The sequence below is a fragment of the Bos javanicus genome, chromosome 25 (genome assembly GCF_032452875.1).
Source record: "Bos javanicus breed banteng chromosome 25, ARS-OSU_banteng_1.0, whole genome shotgun sequence".
NCBI classification, from domain to species: domain Eukaryota; kingdom Metazoa; phylum Chordata; class Mammalia; order Artiodactyla; family Bovidae; genus Bos; species Bos javanicus.
In genome coordinates this window covers 13505102-13526182 of record NC_083892.1, presented here as the reverse complement: position 1 = coordinate 13526182, position 21081 = coordinate 13505102, and the positions used below count along the sequence as shown (strand labels likewise).

The following is a 21081-nucleotide window of genomic DNA, read 5'->3' as shown; positions in this document are numbered from 1 at the left end:
GCCTCTTTTAAAACTGATACGGTCTTTCCCAATCAGTGCTTGGTCAGTTTGAATTTTCCTTCAATGATCACAAATTAATACCTTTTCACTTGTTTTCGTAGGTTCCAAAGAAAACTGATATATCAGACTTTGAGCTGGAAGTAAGTGTTTATATTATACATGAGGGTTCTGTGAGGGACCCAGAATTAAAAAATTAAATGCAGTTTTTTAGCCTTTATTTCATTTTTGATGTTCTGCTGGTTTTGGTGACTTGACCATACCATGTTCTTGGGCAGTGCTTCATTTTATTACTGTTTCCCCCCAGTTTCTTAGGTTAAATACCTGCTTAATTTATTTGCTCTTGCTTCTTAGTAGCTGCTGTAAAGGCTTTACAGTTTTCTTTTAATGATCAACTTGGCGAATCCTAAATTGTAGTATTGTTTTTGTTCTTTGAAGGTATATGATAAAGATTTGGCTTTAAGACCTGGGAAATACTCAGGTGAATGCTCTTTGTTTTTCTTTTTTGAAACAGGATAATTTTTATTTAGATTCTTGTCATTTAAGTTAACTTTTTAATTTATGCAGCTTAAAATATTTAATTATATTAGGCTGCCTTCTTTACTATACTTTAGTAGCATCGTACACAGAGTTTTTAATTTCATACTTTTGCTGTTTATAAGAAATATTGAAATAAATTAGATTAAATGAAAGGCAAATGCTTTTTCTAAAGCAGGGATTAGACCATGGGTGGGTTTCAGGATGCCTGTGAATCTCCTGAAATAATATCCAAAATTTTGTATGTGTTTTTTTCTGGAGGTATTTCCATTAGTTTAATTATATTTTCAAGTGAATCTCTTAACTTAGCAGCTGAATGTCAGGATTGGACAGATGGATATTTGCACTTGACTTTGGGGTTTTTGTTCTTTCGTTAGAATCTGCCAGTGGCATGTACACTGGGAATTTACTTTGACCAGACTAGGAAAAGGGCCATTATTATTTGATCAGGCTCCTTTCCTCTCATGTTATCCTTGCAACACACTCCCCATGGGTTCCAGATCCCTCTCCTTGGCAGATGCCAGCTACTGTGCAGCTTACCACAGAGCTACTCATCTCAAACCTCCCCTGTGTGCCCCAGACCATCCAAAGAGACCTTCAAAATTCTTCACTTAGGAAGTAAGCATTGTGACATTTAGAAGCAAGATTCAACTGTGGGGTAATGTGTTGACTGTATTATATGATGCCTGACATTTCAGAAACTGCCTAAGTCCTAAAAACTTAATTTGAAATCAGATACATTGCTGTATTCTAAAAGCAGAGATAGGGAAACATTTGGAAACTGAAATATTATGGAATAGGCTTACTCTACAGTCTTCCTTGTAGTAATATTTATTGCATACTTAATAAAACTGATGTAATGAAATTATAGCTATAAAGTTGTTTTAAAAGTCCTTTAGGGTCTTAGCTGTTATTAGCTCGTCTACTGATAATCATGTTTTCTTTCTTTTCTTTAGGTATCCCAAAGGCATTCATGTTGAGACTTTAGAAACCGAAAAGGTAACCCCAAGGCTTATCCAGGGCCAACATTAAATGCATTGAACCAGTGCCACAATATTCAAGTACAAAGTGCAATCAGATCAAGAAGTTGAAAGTCAGAGTTGGCTCCCATACGTATGAGCTGGGTGACATTGGACAAGTCATTTCTCCGCTGCCAGCCTCAGTTTCCTCACTTGTAAATCCTTGCATGAGCGTGGTAATGATGAGCTCCACTGTCTCACAGCAAAGTAGTAGATGGAACTGAATTTTGTAAACTTGAGAGCATGCAAATGTTAGTACACGTTCTCATCATCATGGAAAGCTGATATGCATGGTACTCATGTAGTAATTTCTTCTTGTTACATGGGCCACTAAAATTGGGTTTTAGAATCTGGGGCATCAGCAGTCTGTCATCATGTATTCCCAGAGAGCAGTGATAGAACCGAAATGGGTAGTGGTGGGCTGATGGTGGGTTCCTTTGACAGAACTATAGAATTTTAGAATTTAGTTCTTGTTCTTAAGTGAGATGTCTAATTACATAAGAGATTGCATAAATTAAATCTTGCTAGAAGATAAGTCTCAAACTTTGACACAGGAGGTTTTGTGGTGTTTGATTGATCCAGAATGCAGTGTGAGAAAGAAGATGCTAGTTATCTGACAGGTTACTGGAAAATCCAGGATTTTTCTTTTATGTTAATGAGAAATGATATAGAAATTTAAAAAATTGAGGTATGGTTGACTTATCAGTATTAGTTTTAGGTATATAATATGATTCAAAGTTATATGGGTTACATAGAATTTTTATTTCAAAACCAACTACTTTGAAATCCGTGTTCAAATGCAACATCTTAGTGTCCGTTATGAAGTGTCTTACTGACACAGTCTCTTGATATTTATAATTGACTCTGTTGGGGTGAATTAATAAATCATAGGAAAATGTCATGGAAACAAGGAAATGAATTCTAGTTTGTAAAGCAACAACTCAACTTTTGGTGGCATTTCAAGATACTTTGAATGTGTTTAGCCCCTGAAAGACTGGGCACTGATAAAAATTATAACTTCTAATGGTGGCAGAACCTGAATTTCAGAGGGTGAGGAGGGTCAGGTAGCTTCCAGAAAATTGTATATCTCCTTTATGTCTTTTAGAAAGAGCGATATATTGTTATCAGCAAAGTAGATGAAGAAGAACGCAAAAGAAGAGAGCAACAGAAACATGCTAAGGAACAGGTGATTGAACTACACTCATTTCCTTTGGGTGAGAAATGGCAACAGAATTGTAGATCCTATGTTGGATTCAATTTAGTGACTCATTTTCTCCCGTCTAAGAATTGAATTCATAGCAAAACCTGAAAGAGAGTGGGGGAAATCTAAGAGTAGGTATTTAGACGTAGCCAGCCAAATGAGGGTGGCATCGCGATGGACCGTCTTCACCTCCATGAAGCATCTCAGAGCAAGAGTTAGTGGTTAGGATTCAGACTTTGTGTCACTGAGCGTCTCGGCCCATTAAGTGGTCTCCCTGTGGCTAAATTGAGGCCTGGTTACCTAGTTTTCCTAAAACAAAGTTGAGACGATATGGGCCTACAGATGCATGCTCATAGTTATGTTGGAACCTCACTTTGATTGTCCTCTGGAGAATGGATTCTAGCAGGAAGACCAGTTAAGCTGAAGAGTAACCGGCTAAGAGACGCTGGTGGCCTTAAACAGGAGAAAGTGAAGTGGAAATGTTAAGCGGTCTTTCGTGTCCAACTCTTTGCGACCTGATGGACTATAGCCCGCCAGGCTCCTCTGTCCATGGAATTCCTCAGGCAAGAATACTGGAGTGGGTTGCCATGCTGTCCTCCAGAGGGGCTTAGCTTTGGGAATAGGTTTTTTTTTTCTTTTAAAAAAATTATTCTATTAAAAAATTTAATTCTGGGAAAGTATGTAACATGAAATTTACCATCTTTGCCAGTTTGAAGTGTTCAATTCTGTACTGTTAAACACATTCACATTGTCCTACAACCATTACCACCATACATCTCCAGACTGTTTTTATCCTGCAAAATTGAAACACTATACCCATTAACTAATAACTTCTTATTCCTCCCGTCCCCCAGCCTCTGGTACCCACTGTTCTACTTTCTGTCTATGAATTTGACTCCTCTCAATGCCTCACAAAAGTGGAATCAGATAGTATTTGTCTTTCTGTTACTGGCTTCGTTCATTTAACATAATGGCACTTTGGGTTCATCTTTATTGTAGCATGTGTCACAATTTCCTTTCTTTTTAAAGTCTGAATAATATTCTATATACCACATTATGTTTGTCCATTTATCTGTTGATGGACACTTGTGTTGCTTCTGTCTTTTGGTTTTTGTGACTAATGCTGCTCTGAACATGGGTGTCAAGGACTCTCTTGAGTCCTTGCTTTCAATTCTTTGGGGCGTATACCCAGGAGTGGAATTGCTGGATCATACGGTAATTCTGTTTTTAATATTTTGAGGGACTACTGTGCTATTTCCCACGTGACTGTACCACTTTACATTCCCACCAACAAAGTACAAGTGTTCCACTTTCTCCACAAAACCATCAGTGCTTTTTAGACTCAAGAGTAATTTAAGGAAGTGAACAATTTCATTGAGGGTGAAATGGGCGAGCAGGGGACTTGCAGGTTTCTGGGAATTAAACTGGACCTGGTGAATTTTTTTTTATTTAAATTTTTGGCCATGCCACACAGTGTGCAGGATCTTAGTTCCCTGACCAGAAATAGAACCCATGCTCGTTGCAATGGAAGCACAGTCTTAATGCCTGGACCAGGGACATCCCAGGAGAAGAGTCATTAAGTAATTTAGCTGTGAAGAGACAAGGAGAAGGAGAGTGGTTCCCTAGAGCTTAGAGTTAAGGAAAGGATTTCAAGATAGGAAAGAAATTGAGTCTATTTAAGCACCATCATGAAGAAAACAGGAGGGAAGAAGCTGAGTGGCAGTGTCTCAGTGTGGTGCTATACAAATTTTATAAAAATGCATTTGACCAGGAAAAAAGAAGGTGGCGGGGGTGGGGGGCGGGCGGTGCTTCCCTCTTGGCTCAGTTGGTAAATAATCCTCCTATAGTGCAGGAGACCTGGGTTTGATCCTTGGGTTGGGAAGATCCCCTGGAGAAGAGAATGACAACCCACTCCAGGATTCTTGCCTGGAGAATCCCATGGACAGAGGAGCCTGGTGGGCTACAGTTCATGGGGTCAAAAAGAGTCTGACATGACTGAGCAACTAAGCACTCACTCAGGAAAAAAAAAATCAGAGAATTCTTGATTTAACAGTTGGTCTGAGTGGTCCTCCTCGGAATGGAATGCAGTATTAATTTGGCCAGCAGGTGGCAGCTTTTAAAAGTCCCTGTTTCTAGGGCAACTTCTTGTTTAGTCCTTAAGTTGTATCGGATTCTGCAACCCTGTGGACTATAGCCCACCAGATTTCTTTGTCCATGGGATTACCCAGGCAAGAATACTGGAATGGATTGCCATTTCTTCCTCTAGGGGATCTTTCTGACCCAGGGATTGAACCCATTTCTCTTGCATTGGCAGATGGAATCCTTACCGCTGAGCCACCATGGAAGCCCTCAAGGCAGCTTGAGGGATGTGGAGATTTCAACAGTTAATTGGAAGTGATGGGTATACCCTAGCACTGTTAGCTTAGTAACTAATGAATAGTTTGCCACTTGCTCATCCCTCTCTCAGAAACAGAAAAATGTTACATGCAGAAATCATTTCCAACGCAGTTGTTTGGGGGTGATGGACTCAAAACATGGGAAACAAAAGTTATCTAACTGGATATAAAATTTCAGCCTCTGGTTTTTTTTTTTTTTTTTGCCTAGATTTTAACTTATTCAAACAAGGAACATATATATTTCAATAGTTGGTTTTTTGTTTTGTTTTTAAATTAGGAAGAACTGAATGATGCTGTGGGATTTTCTAGAGTCATTCATGCCATTGCTAATTCGGTGAGTGAAACAAACTTTGTAATTAATTTCCTGAACATAACATTTACTGTGAAATGCCACGTTATCATTGCAAATCCATCATCTGGTCACATTGATATTAGAATGTTTTCCTGGTCTGGAAGGAGAAGTTAGAACTTCATAAAGATAGCTTGTTGTCATAATGCGCTCAGTGTGACATTATAATTGCTGAATTACATCCAAACCATTTTTTTAGAAAGCATTTCTGTTAAAATGCAGAAGAGGATTATACTGTGATGGCCTTATGTGGCTCCATGAAACTGATATTTATTATTCTCAAAACCAACAAGTAGCAGAATAGCAAACTAAAGAAGATGAGGAGAAATAATCCAGTTTTTGAAACCTTGTATTCCTTCATTAAAAGAAATCTAGTGGATAAAAATAATTGTGTTGAATTCCTCCGCTTAACTGAATCTTGTATCTTTGTTTTTTAAATAATTTTATTTATTTATTTAGGCTGTGCTGGGTCTTTGTTGCCGTGAGGGCTCTTCTCTAGTTTTGGCGAATAGGGGCTCCTCTTTAGTTGCAGTGCGCAGGCTTCTCATTGCGGTGGCTTCTCTTGTGGAGCGTGGGCTCAGTAGCTGCGTCTCCTGGGCTCTAGAGCACAGGTTTAATGGTTGTGGTGCATGGGCTTCATTGCTCCCCAGCATGTGGAATCTTCCCGGGCCAGGGATTGAACCTGTGTCTCCTGTATTGGCAGCTAGATTCTTTACCACTACCTCTGAGAATCCCTGAATGTTACATTTTAATAACATTAGATACATTTAAAAAATGTTTCAACTGTTTATGTAAATGTGCTGGAGGGTTCTGTGATAGATATAGTAGATATTTTCCCTCCTTTCTTACATCCTTTAAGAAAAGAAGCACGCCCATCCTGCACAGGGAAGCTGGGTCTTGCTGCTGGTTGTTCTGTTGAGTTACCCATCCAAGTCACACTGCTTGCCTGATGCTAAACTTCCCTGGAGTCTGAGACCTCCTTGTCCTTGAGTAGCTGGCCTACGGAGAAGGCATGGTCTCCCTCGAGGAGTCGTCTTGTCCCTTAGATGCTGAGCTCTGCATCGGGGAAGCTTGAAGGCGGTGCTCCAGGAGTCCATGGTTGTCTCAACAGCAGGTGTAGCCTTGTCAAACAGGAGCACTTTCGGGGAGGCAGTCACTGTCCCCAGCAAGGGGTAAACAGAACTTAGACCTTGAGAGAGAGAAGGGCTGGCTTCTTAGGAGCTCTTTCTCTCAAGTAAATGATGTTACCGAAACAGAATAGAACCACGGATGAGCCTGGAGAAAAACAAAGGTGTGGGTCTCTTGAGAAGTAGCTAAAAAGCTAGTTTAAAACTCAACATTTCAAAAAACTAAGATCATGGCATCTGGTCCCATCACTTCATGGCAAATAGATGGGGAAACAATGGAAACAATGACAGACTATTTTCTTGGGCTCCAGAATCACTGCAGGTGGTGACTGCAGCCATGAAATTAAAAGACACTTGCTCCTTGGAAGAAATGCTGTGACAAACCTAGATAGCGTATTAAAAAGCGGAGACATCACTTTGCCAACAAAGATCCATATAGTCAAAGTTATGGTTTTTCCAGTAGTCATGGATGTGAGAGTTGGGTCGTAAAAAAGGCTGAGCACTGAAGAATTGATGCTTTTGAATTGTGGTGTTGGAGAAGACTCTTGAGAGTCCCTTGGACTGCAAGGAAATCAAAGCAGTCAGTCCTAAACTAAAGGAAGTCAGTCCTGAATCTTCATTGGAAAGACTGATGCAGAAACTGAAGCGCCAAAACTTGGGCCACCTGATGCAAAGAGCCGACTTATTGGAAAAGACCCTGATGCTGGGAAAGATTTAAGGCAGAAGGAGAAGAGGGTGACAGAGGATGAGATGGTCAGATGGCATCATTGATTCAATGGACAATAACTTGGGTAAACTCCGTGAGATGGTGAGGGACAGGGAAGCCTGATGTGCTGCAGTCCAAAGAGTCGGGACGTGACTGATCAACAGCAACAAGATTGCATGTATCCAGAGAAGCAGAGAGGGCTTCCCTGGTGGCTCAGTGGTAAAGAATCTGCCTGTAATGCAAGAGACTTGGGTTTGATCCCTGGATTAGAAAGATCTCTTAGAGAAGGAAATGGCAACCCACTCCTGTATTCTTGCCTGGTATATTCCATGGACAGAGGAGCTTACTGGGCTACAGTCTGTGAGGTCACAGAGAGTTGGACTTGACTGAGAGACACACACACACAGAAGCAGAGGGGAGTTTCTGGTCGTGTTTGCTTACATTATACACACTTAACCAGCCGTCTTCAGAGCAGTGGTGGATTGATTGAAGCTATCCCTGAGACAGATGTGGGGCAGCAGTTGGCTTTGAGCTCCCATAACCAGCATGATGGTTTAGGGGGCTTTTCCAAGATGGGGGCATTTATTTACCTTGTACAAACAATTCAGATCCCTTAGCCAGCTGTGCCTCTATTTATTTTTCCTCTCTGTGGTCCCTCTTCAGCAGAGTGATGCATAGCATGTTGTGGGCCATCCGTAGTGCACATCACGGAGCATACCGTGATAAAAATTTAGCCCTGTTTATTACTGATCCTGACTTAAAATTTAAGTCATGTACTTCGCAACTACGAACATAGTTGAGCTCTGTATAGCCAGTGAACAAGTAAACACTCTATGTTAGACCAGGTTCTTTCCCCGTCACTCTTAGTAACGAATCTGTTTTCTCTAGTTTTAAAAAAATTCGTATTAATTTTTCACCCACAGAAAAGTTGCAAAACTGGTACAGGATTTCTATACACCCGTCACCTAGCGACACCTAATGTTACTATCTTGTATAACCATACAGTTGCAGAACCATGAAATTAGCATTGGTACAATATTATGAGCTAACTTGAATTTAACCTGTTTTCCTCTAAGTCCTTTTCCTGTTCATGGTTCTGTCTAGGATCCCACGTTGTGTTTACTTGTTATCTCTCCGTGGTCTTCTGCAGCCTGTAGTTTACTTTGTCTCTTATAACCTTGGTGTTTTTAAAGAGTGTTGATTGTAACCGTGTCAGGTGTCCCTTAGTTTGGATTTGTTTGATCTTTTCTCATGTTGGATTGAAGACACAGTTTGGGCAGGCATGCCACAGAAATGATGATTCATGACATTGACCCCCATCCCTCAGTTCAGGTGGTGTCTGCTGGGTTTATGCACTGTAGAGTTACTGTTTTCCCTTTTGTAGTTAATAAATATATTGGAGATACTTGGAGGTGCTGAAAATCCTGTTTTTTCTCGAGCTTTTGCCAGTGACACAGCATCTGTCAGTGGCTCTTGCCTGCAGCCATCATTACTGTGGTATTCTAGTGGCAAGTTTGTGTTTCCCTCTTTCTTTCTCCTTTTGTTTCTGGAAATCTTTTAGAAGAGCTGCCCCTGCTCCCCTTCTGTTAATTCTTTTTTTTTGGACTCAGAGAAATTTATTTCATTCTACATATCTTTAAACAATTTATTTATTTATTTGGCTACATCAGGTCTTAGTTGCAGTGTGCAGGCTCTCTAGCTGTGCACAGGCTTAGTAGTTGGGGCTTGTGGGTTGAGTTGCTCCAAGGCACGTGGGATCTTAGTTCCCTGATTAGAGATCGAACTGACATCCCCTGCACTGGAAGATGGATTCTTAACCACTTGACCACCAGGGAAGTCCCCACTGTGTAGAGTTATTTCTTAATTTAAAAACATTATCTATTTATTTACTTTTGGCTCTGCTGAGTCTTCACTGCCATGTGTGGGCTTTAGTTGCAGTGGGGCAGGGGCTCCTTTTCTCTGGTTGCGGTGTGCAGGCTTCTCGGTGCAGTGGCTTCTCTTGTGGAGCATGGGCCCTAGAGCATGCAGGCTTCCGTTGCTGTGGCACAGGGCTAGTTGCCCCACAACCTGTGGGGTCTTCCTGGACCAGTGATTGAACCTTGTCCCCTGCATTGACAGGTGGATTCCTAACCACTGGACCATGAGGGAAGTCCCTCTACAGATTTTAATCTAGTGTTCTTATTTTGTTCTTATTTATTTTGTTGCTCGGATGGTATCACATGGGGCATTGGCGCTTCAGGCTGACTCCGCTGGAACAAGCCTCATCCTTTTCTGAGCACCTCCTTACTTTCTGATATCACAAGATATTCCGCACTTATCTTGTATTTTCCCTTCCTCAGCTCTAGAATCAAGGACTTCCCCAAGGAGCCCTGGTTCCTTTTAGAAACCAAGTTCTGGTGCTGGGCTCCTGCTGTGGTGTTACTACTTCTAGTTCCCCTCCCTGTACAGAGCTAAGAATGATACATGTGTAACCATGCATGTATACACATGTTGCTATTTCCATGTCTGACTTAAATGCACAGAGCTAAGAATGATACATGAGTGTGGCCATGCATGTATACACACTGTGATATTTCTCTGTCTGACTTAAATGCACAGAGCTAAGAATGATACATGTGTAACCATGCATGTATATGCACGTTGATATTTCTGTGTCTGACTTATATGCATATTATAAAAAATGAATTTATACTGATATATGACAGATTCTAGTCCAATACCACAGGGTTTACTTTTAACCTACTCTCTTTTCTTATTTGTAACTTTCTTCCCTCCAACACTGGGAATTGCAGTTCTTGTTATCTGCTGTGTTGATGTTAGTTCTGTTCTTCCCAACCTCTTTCAGTATGGTCGAGGGCTTCATTTATAATACAGTTAGGTTTATCTTTTAGGGTTTCCATTTTGGGTTCCTTCCTTCTCTGTGGTTTCAATCAGTACTTGGTATCTTAGCATTGCATAGATATTCAGAATGGCCCACACACTGAGCTGAGAGGATAGCTCGTCTGTTGGATTTGGGAGCTTTTTGTATAGAATTATTTATTTCAGAGAATTATGTTTAGCTTTGTGAGTCAAGGAGTATTGCTCTGAAGGTCCACTGGGATGTAGCAAAAAGCTCTGGGTGCTTTATGTTAAAAATGCTGTCACCTGGCTAGCTAAATCTAAGTTGATGTTCCATTTTTTGCAGTTTTTTATCAAAATGGACTAATTTATTGCATATATATTGTACCTCATTGGTTGAAGAGCAGTAAATTTCATTGGAAACAATATTTTAGAACAAGCCCTGTGGAATTTGACATACATGATGAAGGAAATGAAAACTCGTTCTACTTAATAAAGTTTGTTATACACTTTCTAGCAATGTTATGAGTGTGTCTTTTGAAAATAAGTGAGTTGTTTTGAAGAAAACATTTCTGATATTCGGAGTTTGTTCACAAATTATTTGACAGTTCAAGGTATCTAGCATTTTTCAGTTACTTTTTTGAGCTCTTTAATAAAAATTTTACTACTTTTGATTCTTGTGTTAATAAAATTGTACTACTTCTGATTCTTTTGGGTAGAAGATGAATAAAAATCAGAGAAATAGATCAATGAAATCAAAGTCATTTGGAGCTTTTACTTTGCATTCTGGATTTTACACCAGAAGAGGAGTGAAGCCAGCCCAAATTTATTTGCATATCTTTATACATTTTTTTTCCCCTTAGTGTCAAAAAGCAAGTTTAGTACAAAATCCTCATGGAACCAAGCCATACATTTCAAGCTACTTAGCATTTTCTGTTAGTTTTTTGAGCTCTTCAATAAAAAGCCCTGATACAATTTTGCACCAAGGAGTCTTTCTGTTCTTTTTTAAATTTTTTTTAATTTTATTTTATTTTTAAACTTTACAATATTGTATTAGTTTTGCCAAATATCGAAATGAATCCGCCACAGGTATACCTGTATTCCCCATCCTGAACCCTCCTCCCTCCTCCCTCCCCATACCCTTCCTCTGGGTCGTCCCAGTGCACCAGCCCCAAGCATCCAGTATCGTGCATCAAACCTGGACTGGCGACTCGTTTCATACATGATATTATACATGTTTCAGTGCCATTCTCCCAAATCTTCCCACCCTCTCCCTCTCCCACAGGGTCCATAAGACTGATCTATACATCAGTGTCTCTTTTGCTGTCTCGTACACAGGGTTATTGTTACCATCTTTCTAAATTCCATATATACAAGGAGTCTTTCTTAACCTTGGCTTTTTTCAGGGGAAGCTTGTCATTGGACACAACATGCTCTTGGATGTCATGCACACGGTTCATCAGTTCTACTGCCCTCTGCCTGCGGTGAGTGTCTTGTCAGCCTGTGTTAAGAATTCCCGTCTTCAATACTGAGAAAGTGTTCTCTGTGGGGTTCCGTTCCCTTGTGCGCAACTGTCCCAGAGGGACAGTCTCCTGCATTCGGTTGAATGTTTTTGAAGAGATTTTAAAGGATCTTTGGATGGCTGCCGTTGCTGGAGAGAGGTTAAACATTTGTTTTGTCTTGATGCCGGAGGTTTGATTGCTCAGTTAGTGCTGAGCAGGGGTTGCTGAGCCGCACATGTGGTCTTCAGGTCTGATACTGCCAACATGAGCCATAGCAGGGCATTGAAGTGGTGGTGGCTGGGGTCGGGGGGTGGGCGGGGGTAGGGGATGGGGCTAGAGGTCTGTAGACTGGATCAGGTTGTGTAAACGTCTTGGTTCCCTCTTGCGAGGCTGCTTCCCTTAGATTCTTTGTGGACCTTGGTGTTTTGGACCCTGGGAGCCATGCTGTCTCCGTGCACCAAAGCACGAGCTCCAGGTAAAGGGCTGCTCTCTGTCTCCTCCTCTTCGCTCCCTGACTGCCTGGGGCCTCATCTCTCTGCTGCTCATCACTGCAGTGTCTCTCCTTCATTTTCTCCCCATATTTTCTGTCCTTTAGTGATCTCACCCACCTTCTAGGACTTCAGCTGGAAGACACTGACATCTTCCTCTCCAGCTGGGATCTCCCCTCAGATCCAGGTCACAGTTTATGCTGACCCCACACGTCTCTACCTGGGTAGCTTTCAGGATAAGTGGGGTTTAAAATTCATGTGTCGCAAATAGGGTGTGCAACTTAACGTAACCTTTCTCTCCTTCTGTCTCCAAACCCATTCTTTCTCCTGATTGCTTTACTGTAAATGATGCCCAGTCACCAACATGGTTTTTAACATCTGTTTTGGCTCTTCCTCTGTCCCCCAGATCTGGCCAGTTACAAAATCCTGGCAGTTTTGTCTCCAGGCTGTCTCTCACATCTGGATTCTTTCCATTTCAAGTAGCAAGTAGCCTTATTCCTCATCTGAAGTTAGCAAACTCCAGGCAGGATTCCCTGCCTCACTTTAACCTTCAGCTCATCCTTTAAACAGAGGTTGGCAAAAAAGGGTCAGATAGTAAAGTATTTGGGGCTTTCCAGGCTGAATAGTCTTTGTCAGGACTCTCAACACTGTCTTTGTCACCTGAAAACTGCTGTAGAGTGCAGTGCGTCAACAAACGGATATGACTTTGCCCCAGAAAAATTTTATTTAAAAATAGGTGATAGGCCAGATTTGGCCCGTGGCTGTGGTTTTCCAGCCTCTGTTTTAAACTGTTATACCACCAGATTTTTTTTTTAATTGGAAGATAATTGCTTTTCAATATTGTGTTGGTTTCTGCCGTACAACAACTCAAATCAGCTATAATTATATATATATATATCCCCTCCCTCTTGAGCCTGTCTTCCCTACCCTGAACCCCATCCCTCTAGGTCATCACAGAGCACCGGGCTGGGCTCCCTGTGTTATAGAGCAGCTTCCCGCTAGCTAGCTGTTTTACACGTGGTAGTGTGTATATGTCAGTGCTACTCAATTCGTCTTACCCTCTCCTTCCCCCTTCCTGTCCGCAAGTCCATTTTCTACGGCTTTGTCTGCATATACCACCAGACTTACCTTTTTTTTGGTTTGTTTATTTATTATTTTTCTAAATTTAAATTTATTTATTTTAATTGGAGGCTGATGGCTTCTGGATTGGATAATACCTACTTTAGAGTTCAGTGTCATGTATACATCTGCAAAGCCTCAGTTACTTCACGTTTCTTACAATGCATCGTTCCTTCAGCATCTTGATTACTTTTCTTTGGAAAATTCCAACTGTTGGGAAGCCTGTTCCTATTTCTGCAGCCTTAAGATTGTCCTTACTTTTCATAAAAACTGCATCACCCTCAGGGACTCAAAGGCATCATAGTTGTGAGACTCAAACATGATGGGTGTGAATTTGCATTCTGTAAATCTAAAGAACTAATGTTAATTTCAGATCTGTCACTCCTTATTGACTGAATAGTAGTAGCCTCTCTCACGGCCTTTTGACCTTCAGAGCAGTGAAGTTATCTGTAAGGAAAAGTGTATTTAATGCTGTGTTTATAGGTGTTTTAAACAGCAAACAGAGCTTGGCTTGTAAGAGGCATTAAATACTGATTTAACAAATGAGTGTATTCTGACTGTGTCAGCTTTGTAATCTCCTGATGTATGGCTCTGTCCACATCACTGACCCTGAGTTAAATTCTGAGTTAATCCCGTGTTCTTTGTTTTTCTATACAGTTGATTCTTTTTAGCCTGGCATTATCAAGCCTTCTGTGATCTGGCCCAACCTTCTTGTGTAGTCTGGACCCGTTTTTGTCCTTCTTCCCAGCCAGACTGGCTCACTTTTTCTCCCCCTAGAAAACGTTGTGTGCTTCTGCATGTCTGTAGTTTTTGGTATATGAAATCCTTCAACTTGAATTTCCTCTGGCTTTTCTGAGTGTTTGCTATTACGGCTTTACCCATCTTACCCAGGCCCAGTGTATGCCCCTTTGGGTGTACGCCTTTCCCTTGCCTGCTGCCTTGCCCAAGAGTGAGCTTTCCTTTCTCTGAACTGCCAGGGAACCATGCACCTCTTCTGTTGCATAATTTTTGCCTTTACATCTTACTCTGCTTTTCTCTCTAAGTGATTCCCTCCTTGGACAAGGAGTGTGACCTTTTTATTGTCTGTGTCTAAATGCCTAGCGTAGTGCTTTGTATGTAAGGACTTCATAAATGTTATCTTGCATGTAGCTGGTTTTCAATCAGATTCTACTGGAAAGAGCATATGATTTATTGCAAAGTAGAAGGTGGGTTAGGGTAAGTGGTCTTATCCTTGCTTTATTACTAGGCCCGAGTATGTTCTGTAGCTTCTTTGTGTTCTGTCATTGTCAGAAGGAGAAAATGGTTTTCTTCCATCCACCTTTGGAAGAAGTGATGACAGGAAAGGAAAAAGCCTAATTAAAGTGATAGAACTTTTACATACACTGTTACCAAATGTATTTAAAAGTACACTAAAGAATCTATATTTTGGGGCAGGTTTTTAGGGGAAGAGTCTCTTCTTAAAAGTCTTGCTATTCATTCTTGCTACCTTTTAGAAGGCATTGGTCTAGAACCTTACTATATGCTGGCCCTGGAACTGGCCATAATTCTAATTTTTTCTTGCTTGTGAGGCTTTCTAATGGTACTGAGAGATTACAGTCTTTATTGTCTTTTTGTTTGACTTAGCACTGAAACCGCTTATTCATGTATTGTTCATTAATTTAACGATAGCCATTGAAAAAGCTGGTAAATACTTCAGGCTAGCTAAATACAGACTGTATTTACAGGCTTGAAAAGCTAATGGGAAATGGCAGTTTCCTGGGAAGCATGAATAACACTGAAGAGAACTGTAGTCACAGTGGGTCAGGAGTATGCGTAGGCAGTGCGGTGTGGCAATTATGTATATAAATAAGTTAATTCAAAATGAGAGCAATCTCATTCCAGCTCTAGACTTCCTGATCAAATAAACTTGGGAAATGAATTGCCTAATTTAGGCATTTGCTATTGGTGCCACTTAAGCAATTTTCTGAGTAGTTAAAGCAAGAATCATGTGTATTGGAAAGTCTGTGTTTTAATGGCCATTTTAACCAATATTTCAATGGTGTTTCCATTAAAAGTATGATCCAATTTACAGTATGTCCATTTCCTGCATGAACCACTTTATTTTATTTTTTAAAAAATTTTATTGAAGTATAGTTGATTTGTAGTGTTATGTTAATTTCTGCTGTACAGCAAATGACTCAGTTATACATAAATATTCCTTTTCATATTCTTTTCCTTTATGCTTTATCACAAGATACTGTCAACCATTTTATTTAAATAATTCTAAATGTCTCACTTTACAATGAGTTGTGTAATAGAAGTATTAGTGATAGTTTTCTACATATAATAAAAACCTTTTTCCCCAAACTCTTATGTTTCAGCCATAAAATGCTCATATATATATTTTGCTTATGCAGAATTTGGCAATTCCAGTGAGGAATTGCCAAAATTTTTAGATATTAGTGAGAATTGGAAGTTTAGCTTCAAGGGCCTGTGTTGGTATCATGGTTTGAGAAGAGAAACATGGGACTTGAAATATTTGTTTTAAATATTGCAAATATACCAGTAAAATTATAACAGGTCACATTCTTATTTTTTAGGACTTAAATGAATTTAAGGAGATGACAACATGTGTTTTCCCCAGGTAAGCTTTCTTTGAGGATTTGCCTTTGGTTTAAAACAGCCATAAGGGCATCCATAATTACACATAGGTATAAGGCAATGGCACCCCATTCCAGTACTCTTGCTTGGAAAATCCCATGGATGGAGGAGCCTGTTGGGCTGCAATCCATGGGGTCGCTAAGAGCCGGACACGACTGAGTGACTTCACTTTCACTTTTCACTTTCATGCATCGGAGAAGGAAATGGCAACCCACTCCAGTGTTCTTGCCTGGAGAATCCCAGGGATGGGGGAGCCTGGTGGGCTGCTATCTATGGGGTCGCACAGAGTCGGACACGACTGAAGTGACTTAGCAGTAGCATACAGTAATTTATTAAAACCATTGGATCATGGTGACAATTCAGTTTGCATAAGCTGGAAAATGGCTTAATAGTTCCACCTTGCTGATGTTTGCTTTTACAAATGATGATTATGTTTGTTGTTAAAATTTAAAAATCAGAATTTGATCCAAGGGTGAAAATGGACAGCAGCTGCTTTTTTCTCATCCTGTCTCCCACTGTGTGAGGGACCTGGGAGGTCTTCTTGAGTTGGCGTTTGTCTCTCTTGTCTGTTGGGTGAACCTTGTCACAGTGAAGCATCCAGTTGAGGGTATTCAGTTGAATATTGAAGATGGTTGAATATATAGTTGGATATGTTGAGAGTATTCTGTCATCGGTCAAAAACTGTCTGGCTAGAGAACTCCTTTTTTGCAACTTTGTCAGTGCCTTAGCCTGTTGGTATTGTCCATGGTTAGTGTGGTGTGTTCTGATAGATCCCACATCAGCCGCATGGAGCCCTCAGAGCAAGAGTCTACGTCTGAGGACCTGTCTGCAGAGGACTTGGAGCAGTTGCTCTTTCAGCCAGACTATTTCTGTCCAATTATCTGCAGTACTCATATTTATATGAGAGGAAATAGTATTTTTATACGAGTGTGTGTGTGTGTGTGTGTCTCTCTCTTTTTTCTATTATTGCAATCTCTGAAGCAGAGTAGTGAGAAATAACAGTTGTATGAGACTGCAAATGCAGTTTTTGACCCTTCAGGATATTATATTGTACAGATCTGGGTAGTGGTAGGAGATGATAAGAGCTTGGGAGCATCAGGCCTGCCGCAGTGTCGGAACCACATGCAAACACATGAGGATGACTTACCCCTGATGTCAGTGTAAGCCCGTGCCCTCTAGAACTTGTGCTCTGGGTGTGGGCTTCCCCACAGCCTCCTGATGAAGTGCCCGGATGAGGGGACCGTGTCCTCAGTCTGACGTAATGGAGATGCAGATGACTGATGTGCCTAACGCCCCCATCCGCGGTTATTCATTGGAGTAAAGTACATTTTGAACGTTGCTATCCATTTTGTTTACCTGTTTAAAAAATTCTGTTTTTAGGCTCTTGGATACAAAATTGATGGCCAGCACACAACCTTTTAAGGTATTTTAAAAATCAGAACTATTGTTGATAAATTATAGTTTGAAATTTTCCTGATTGCTGCTAACAGCGTTAGAATTCTGGTCAGTTAATGTCACTTTCCAATACAACTTCCCCCCTACCCGCCTCTTGTTCTCTGAAAAAACAAAAAAGATAAAAAAGAAATTGAGGAAAGACTAGAAATAAATATGTCAAAATGTGAATAGCAGTTGTCTTTGGGTAGTGGAATTGTGGGAGTTTTTTCCTTCTGATTGTAAATTTTTAATGTTAAAACATATAATGAATTTTTGAATAGATTACAGATGCATACACTCATTCCTTTTCCTTATTTTACATATTTTGGATATATAGTCTAACCAAGATAATTCAGGTAAAAATATAATCATTTGCTTCTTTCTGAAGTGAGTTTATATGGCTGAGTGAAATGAATGCCAGAACAGTATAGCTTTCTGGCCAAAGGTCTGTAGCTACTTAACACATGTGTAAAAACTTTTCATATGACTGTACTTCCCATATGGTGGAAATTAAACTTGTGGTTTCTCTCTCTTATTGAGAAGAACGACTCCTGTGTTTCTTTAAAGACCACAAGGGGGCAGCACTAGATACTTTTTTTTTTTTTTTTTGGTCCTGATTCTTCGTGAATCTCTGAGATGATGACAGCTCCTCCCTGTGTTTCCTGGTTTGTAGGATATCATTAACAACACATCCCTTGCAGAATTGGAAAAGCGGTTAAAAGAGACACCTTTCAACCCTCCTAAAGTTGGTAAGAATATAAACGATCCCAGAAAGCTCCACACTCTAAATGATAATTATGGATATCTATTATAGAAGAAAGGTAAAACTGTTTTAGAAACTACATATGTTGTACATTTATAAATTTTGGCTGAATTAACTTGCTCATACCCTTGGTTGAGTTGCTGTTTTCTGAATGAAGATGATCTTCTAATCCTACCTCTATTTTGCACGGGTAGGATTGGGTAGCCTGTTGGTTGAGAAGTTTAGCAATGGAATCTTCAGGGCTTTTTGTTTCTTAATGCTTGGAATTGTCCCAGACTTTATGTGTCTTCCTTTTGGTTTAAGCAAAGACAAAAAGCTGGTGATTAATTGTGAGGGGTAGAGTGAAAATATACTTTTTGTCTCAGGAAAGCCCAAGAACTGGGTTTACAGATGAGGAAGGAGGGGGCTCCACCTCTGCCTCCTTCAGAGGCAGCTTAGGCACTGCACAGCAGTGGTGAGGAAAACCAGAGGAGGGAGGGACGTTTCTCAGGTGTGCAGATACTCGCACATCTGGCCATGGTCCCACCCCGGTGTTTGGTGAACCTTCAGGTGTTAGTTGCTTCCTTGGTTCCCCTTGGCCTCAGTCATGCTGCTGGTGTCATAATCAACATCCCACTAGCTGTAGCCTGCAAGCTTCCTGAGAAATTGACGACGGGACTGATGGCTCAGAAACTGACAGTGGAAGGTACTAAAGCAGCCAAGATGACAGTCATTTGCTTTCCTTTCTGGAATAGTCCAAAAAAGGAATTAAGAAAGGGGTGGGGGGAGAAAACCTAGACCTTTCCTCTAACAATATAATGGATAGTATAATGGAAATAATTGATTTTGGAAATAAGTGTTTCACCTGGTGGTAGAGTAGAGGCCATGACTTAGTTGGCTATCATATTAAAAGACTTTTATTTTAAGCTTAAAATCTAATATTTGATACTTACTGAGGTTAAAGAATTCTTGCTTAAAGAGCATTGTATTGATATAAAAACAATTATAGCTTTTTCATTGTTAATTTCCACTCATGCTTTTGATTCTGTTATAACTTTTTTGATACTCATTTACAAAATAGTTCTAGGAAAGAACTATTTATGAGTTACAGTTTTATCCCTTTATTTCCATATAATATTCCAGTAAGGAGAGTTTAGTCTAAAGCAGGTTCAGTAAAGCTCATTCTCTCAGAATCTGTGCATATCGCTGTGACCAGAGAGGCATGTCATAAAACGGTTTCTCCCATGAAGAGGTGCCATGTTGCAAGGGCAGCGTTACAGCAAATTCTGATCTGTTTTTGGACTTGTTTGTGCTTTCCATTTTTATATCTGTGAGCTCGGAGACATAGTGAAGGACACTGTTGACTTGAGCTGCCAACCTTGATGGGAGTCTTTGGCTTTTGGGGAGGGTGAGCTGGAGTATTGTCAGATAACAGTTACAGAGTGTTTACCACGTACCAAACGTGGCATGAGAACTTTACTTACTTGAGCTCATTTGATCCTCCAAAAGCCTAACGAGGGAGCTCTGATTGTCATCGCCCTGCTACCATGGTGGAGGCCCAGAGCGGGCAACGTGCTCAAGATCACAGAGCAGCTAAGTGATGGAGCAAAGATTCAAACTCAGACAGTGGACGCCGGGGGCCATGCTCTTAGCCGTTGCTCTGAGGTCCCCAGCCTCCGGGATCTAATGCCTGATGACCTGGGGTGGAGCTGATTTAATAATAATAGAAATAAAGTGCACAATAAACGTAATATGCCTGAATCATCCCCAGACCACCTCCGCCCCCGTGGAAAATTTGTCTTTCACGAAACTGGTCCCTGGTGCCAAAAAGATTGGGGACCACTGCTCTGAAATACCCCTTGCATCCCAGTCAGAGGAGGAGTCATGGTCACAGGAGTGAGTTATGCATGGTTGTAAATAGCATCCTACAGCATGCAGTTGGGAGGCGTGTGGCTGAGTTTTTGATAACGTAACTGAGACACTTCTCTAGTTTAGACCAAAGCCCTCATTTTCAGTGACTCTCTTATCTCAAGATCTCGTGTGGAGAGAATTAAGGAGATAGCTTTCTTTTTGCTTATTTAGGGTGTTTCTGCCGCACAGACATCTGGATTTGGCAGGGCAGCATGCTTACCAGTCTTCATAATTTGTGACGACCTTGGGAAGACTATGTTTTCTTTTTTCTCTTTAGAAAGTGCAGAAGGCTTTCCAAGTTATGACACGGCTTCTGAACAGCTCCACGAGGCAGGCTATGATGCTTATATCACAGGACTGTGTTTCATCTCCATGGCCAACTACCTAGGTACACACTGTACCTGTCTCTGTCAACACACATGGTCCAGAGGGGATCTTCCCTGTCTACCCTTTCCCTGGGATCCACTCACCCAGTAGGAAGTGGGAGGGTTTTGAGGGAGGAGGGGGAGGGGGTTGGGAGGGGGGATGGGGAGTGCACAGGAAGAACCATCAGCCGCTTACCTGGGGCTGTGGTGCTTGGTCCACATGAACACTTATTTTACCCTTGTAGAACCATACTGTTGATTTCAGGGTATTTTTTTCAGGCTTTGTTTTTCCTTGACTGTATGTGATATTCTGCTTCTTTTCTTCATTAGGTTCTTTTCTTAGTCCTCCAAAGAGTCATGTGTCTGCCAGATCAAAACTCATCGAACCTTTTTTTAACAAGTAAGTAATCAGAGTCCCAGTGCCCCAGCATCCTCTGCTGGTGGACGAGCCCAGTATCTGGGATGTCAGTGAGGGGTGACTGGGAGCTCTTGGCATTTTTAGATAAGACATTTCTCATCGCTGGTGACTCAGATGCTTTTTGAAAAATAGAAATTGACCTTTTAGAAAAGAATGTATTCAATATTTGCTAGAAAAAAAAGAAAGACAACATTATGAAAGGTAGCACATCTCTTTAAGACAAAGGACGGGTGGCTTCAGAATTTAAATGACCCACGAGGGAGTCTCTGTGTATGTGTCTGTGTACACAGTC

The 21081-nt window shown here is 40.8% G+C and overlaps 1 protein-coding gene across 7 annotated transcripts in view; it reads left to right on the top strand.

The window, feature by feature from the left end:
• The window catches only part of PARN (poly(A)-specific ribonuclease), a 179310-nt gene that overhangs the window by 22065 nt on the left and 136164 nt on the right, over positions 1-21081 (top strand). For 5 of the 7 annotated variants that reach the window (XM_061401174.1, XM_061401171.1, XM_061401176.1 and 2 more), the window contains 11 exons: positions 102-140; positions 1491-1533; positions 2659-2739; positions 5428-5484; positions 11577-11654; positions 12076-12147; positions 15859-15902; positions 17300-17342; positions 18027-18102; positions 20284-20394; positions 20702-20771. In XM_061401174.1, the coding sequence (XP_061257158.1) occupies positions 102-140; positions 1491-1533; positions 2659-2739; positions 5428-5484; positions 11577-11654; positions 12076-12147; positions 15859-15902; positions 17300-17342; positions 18027-18102; positions 20284-20394; positions 20702-20771 (714 nt within the window). The remainder of the gene's footprint in view (positions 1-101; positions 141-1490; positions 1534-2658; positions 2740-5427; positions 5485-11576; positions 11655-12075; positions 12148-15858; positions 15903-17299; positions 17343-18026; positions 18103-20283; positions 20395-20701; positions 20772-21081) is intronic. The other 2 variants (XM_061401173.1, XM_061401175.1) reach the window with 2 other exon arrangements.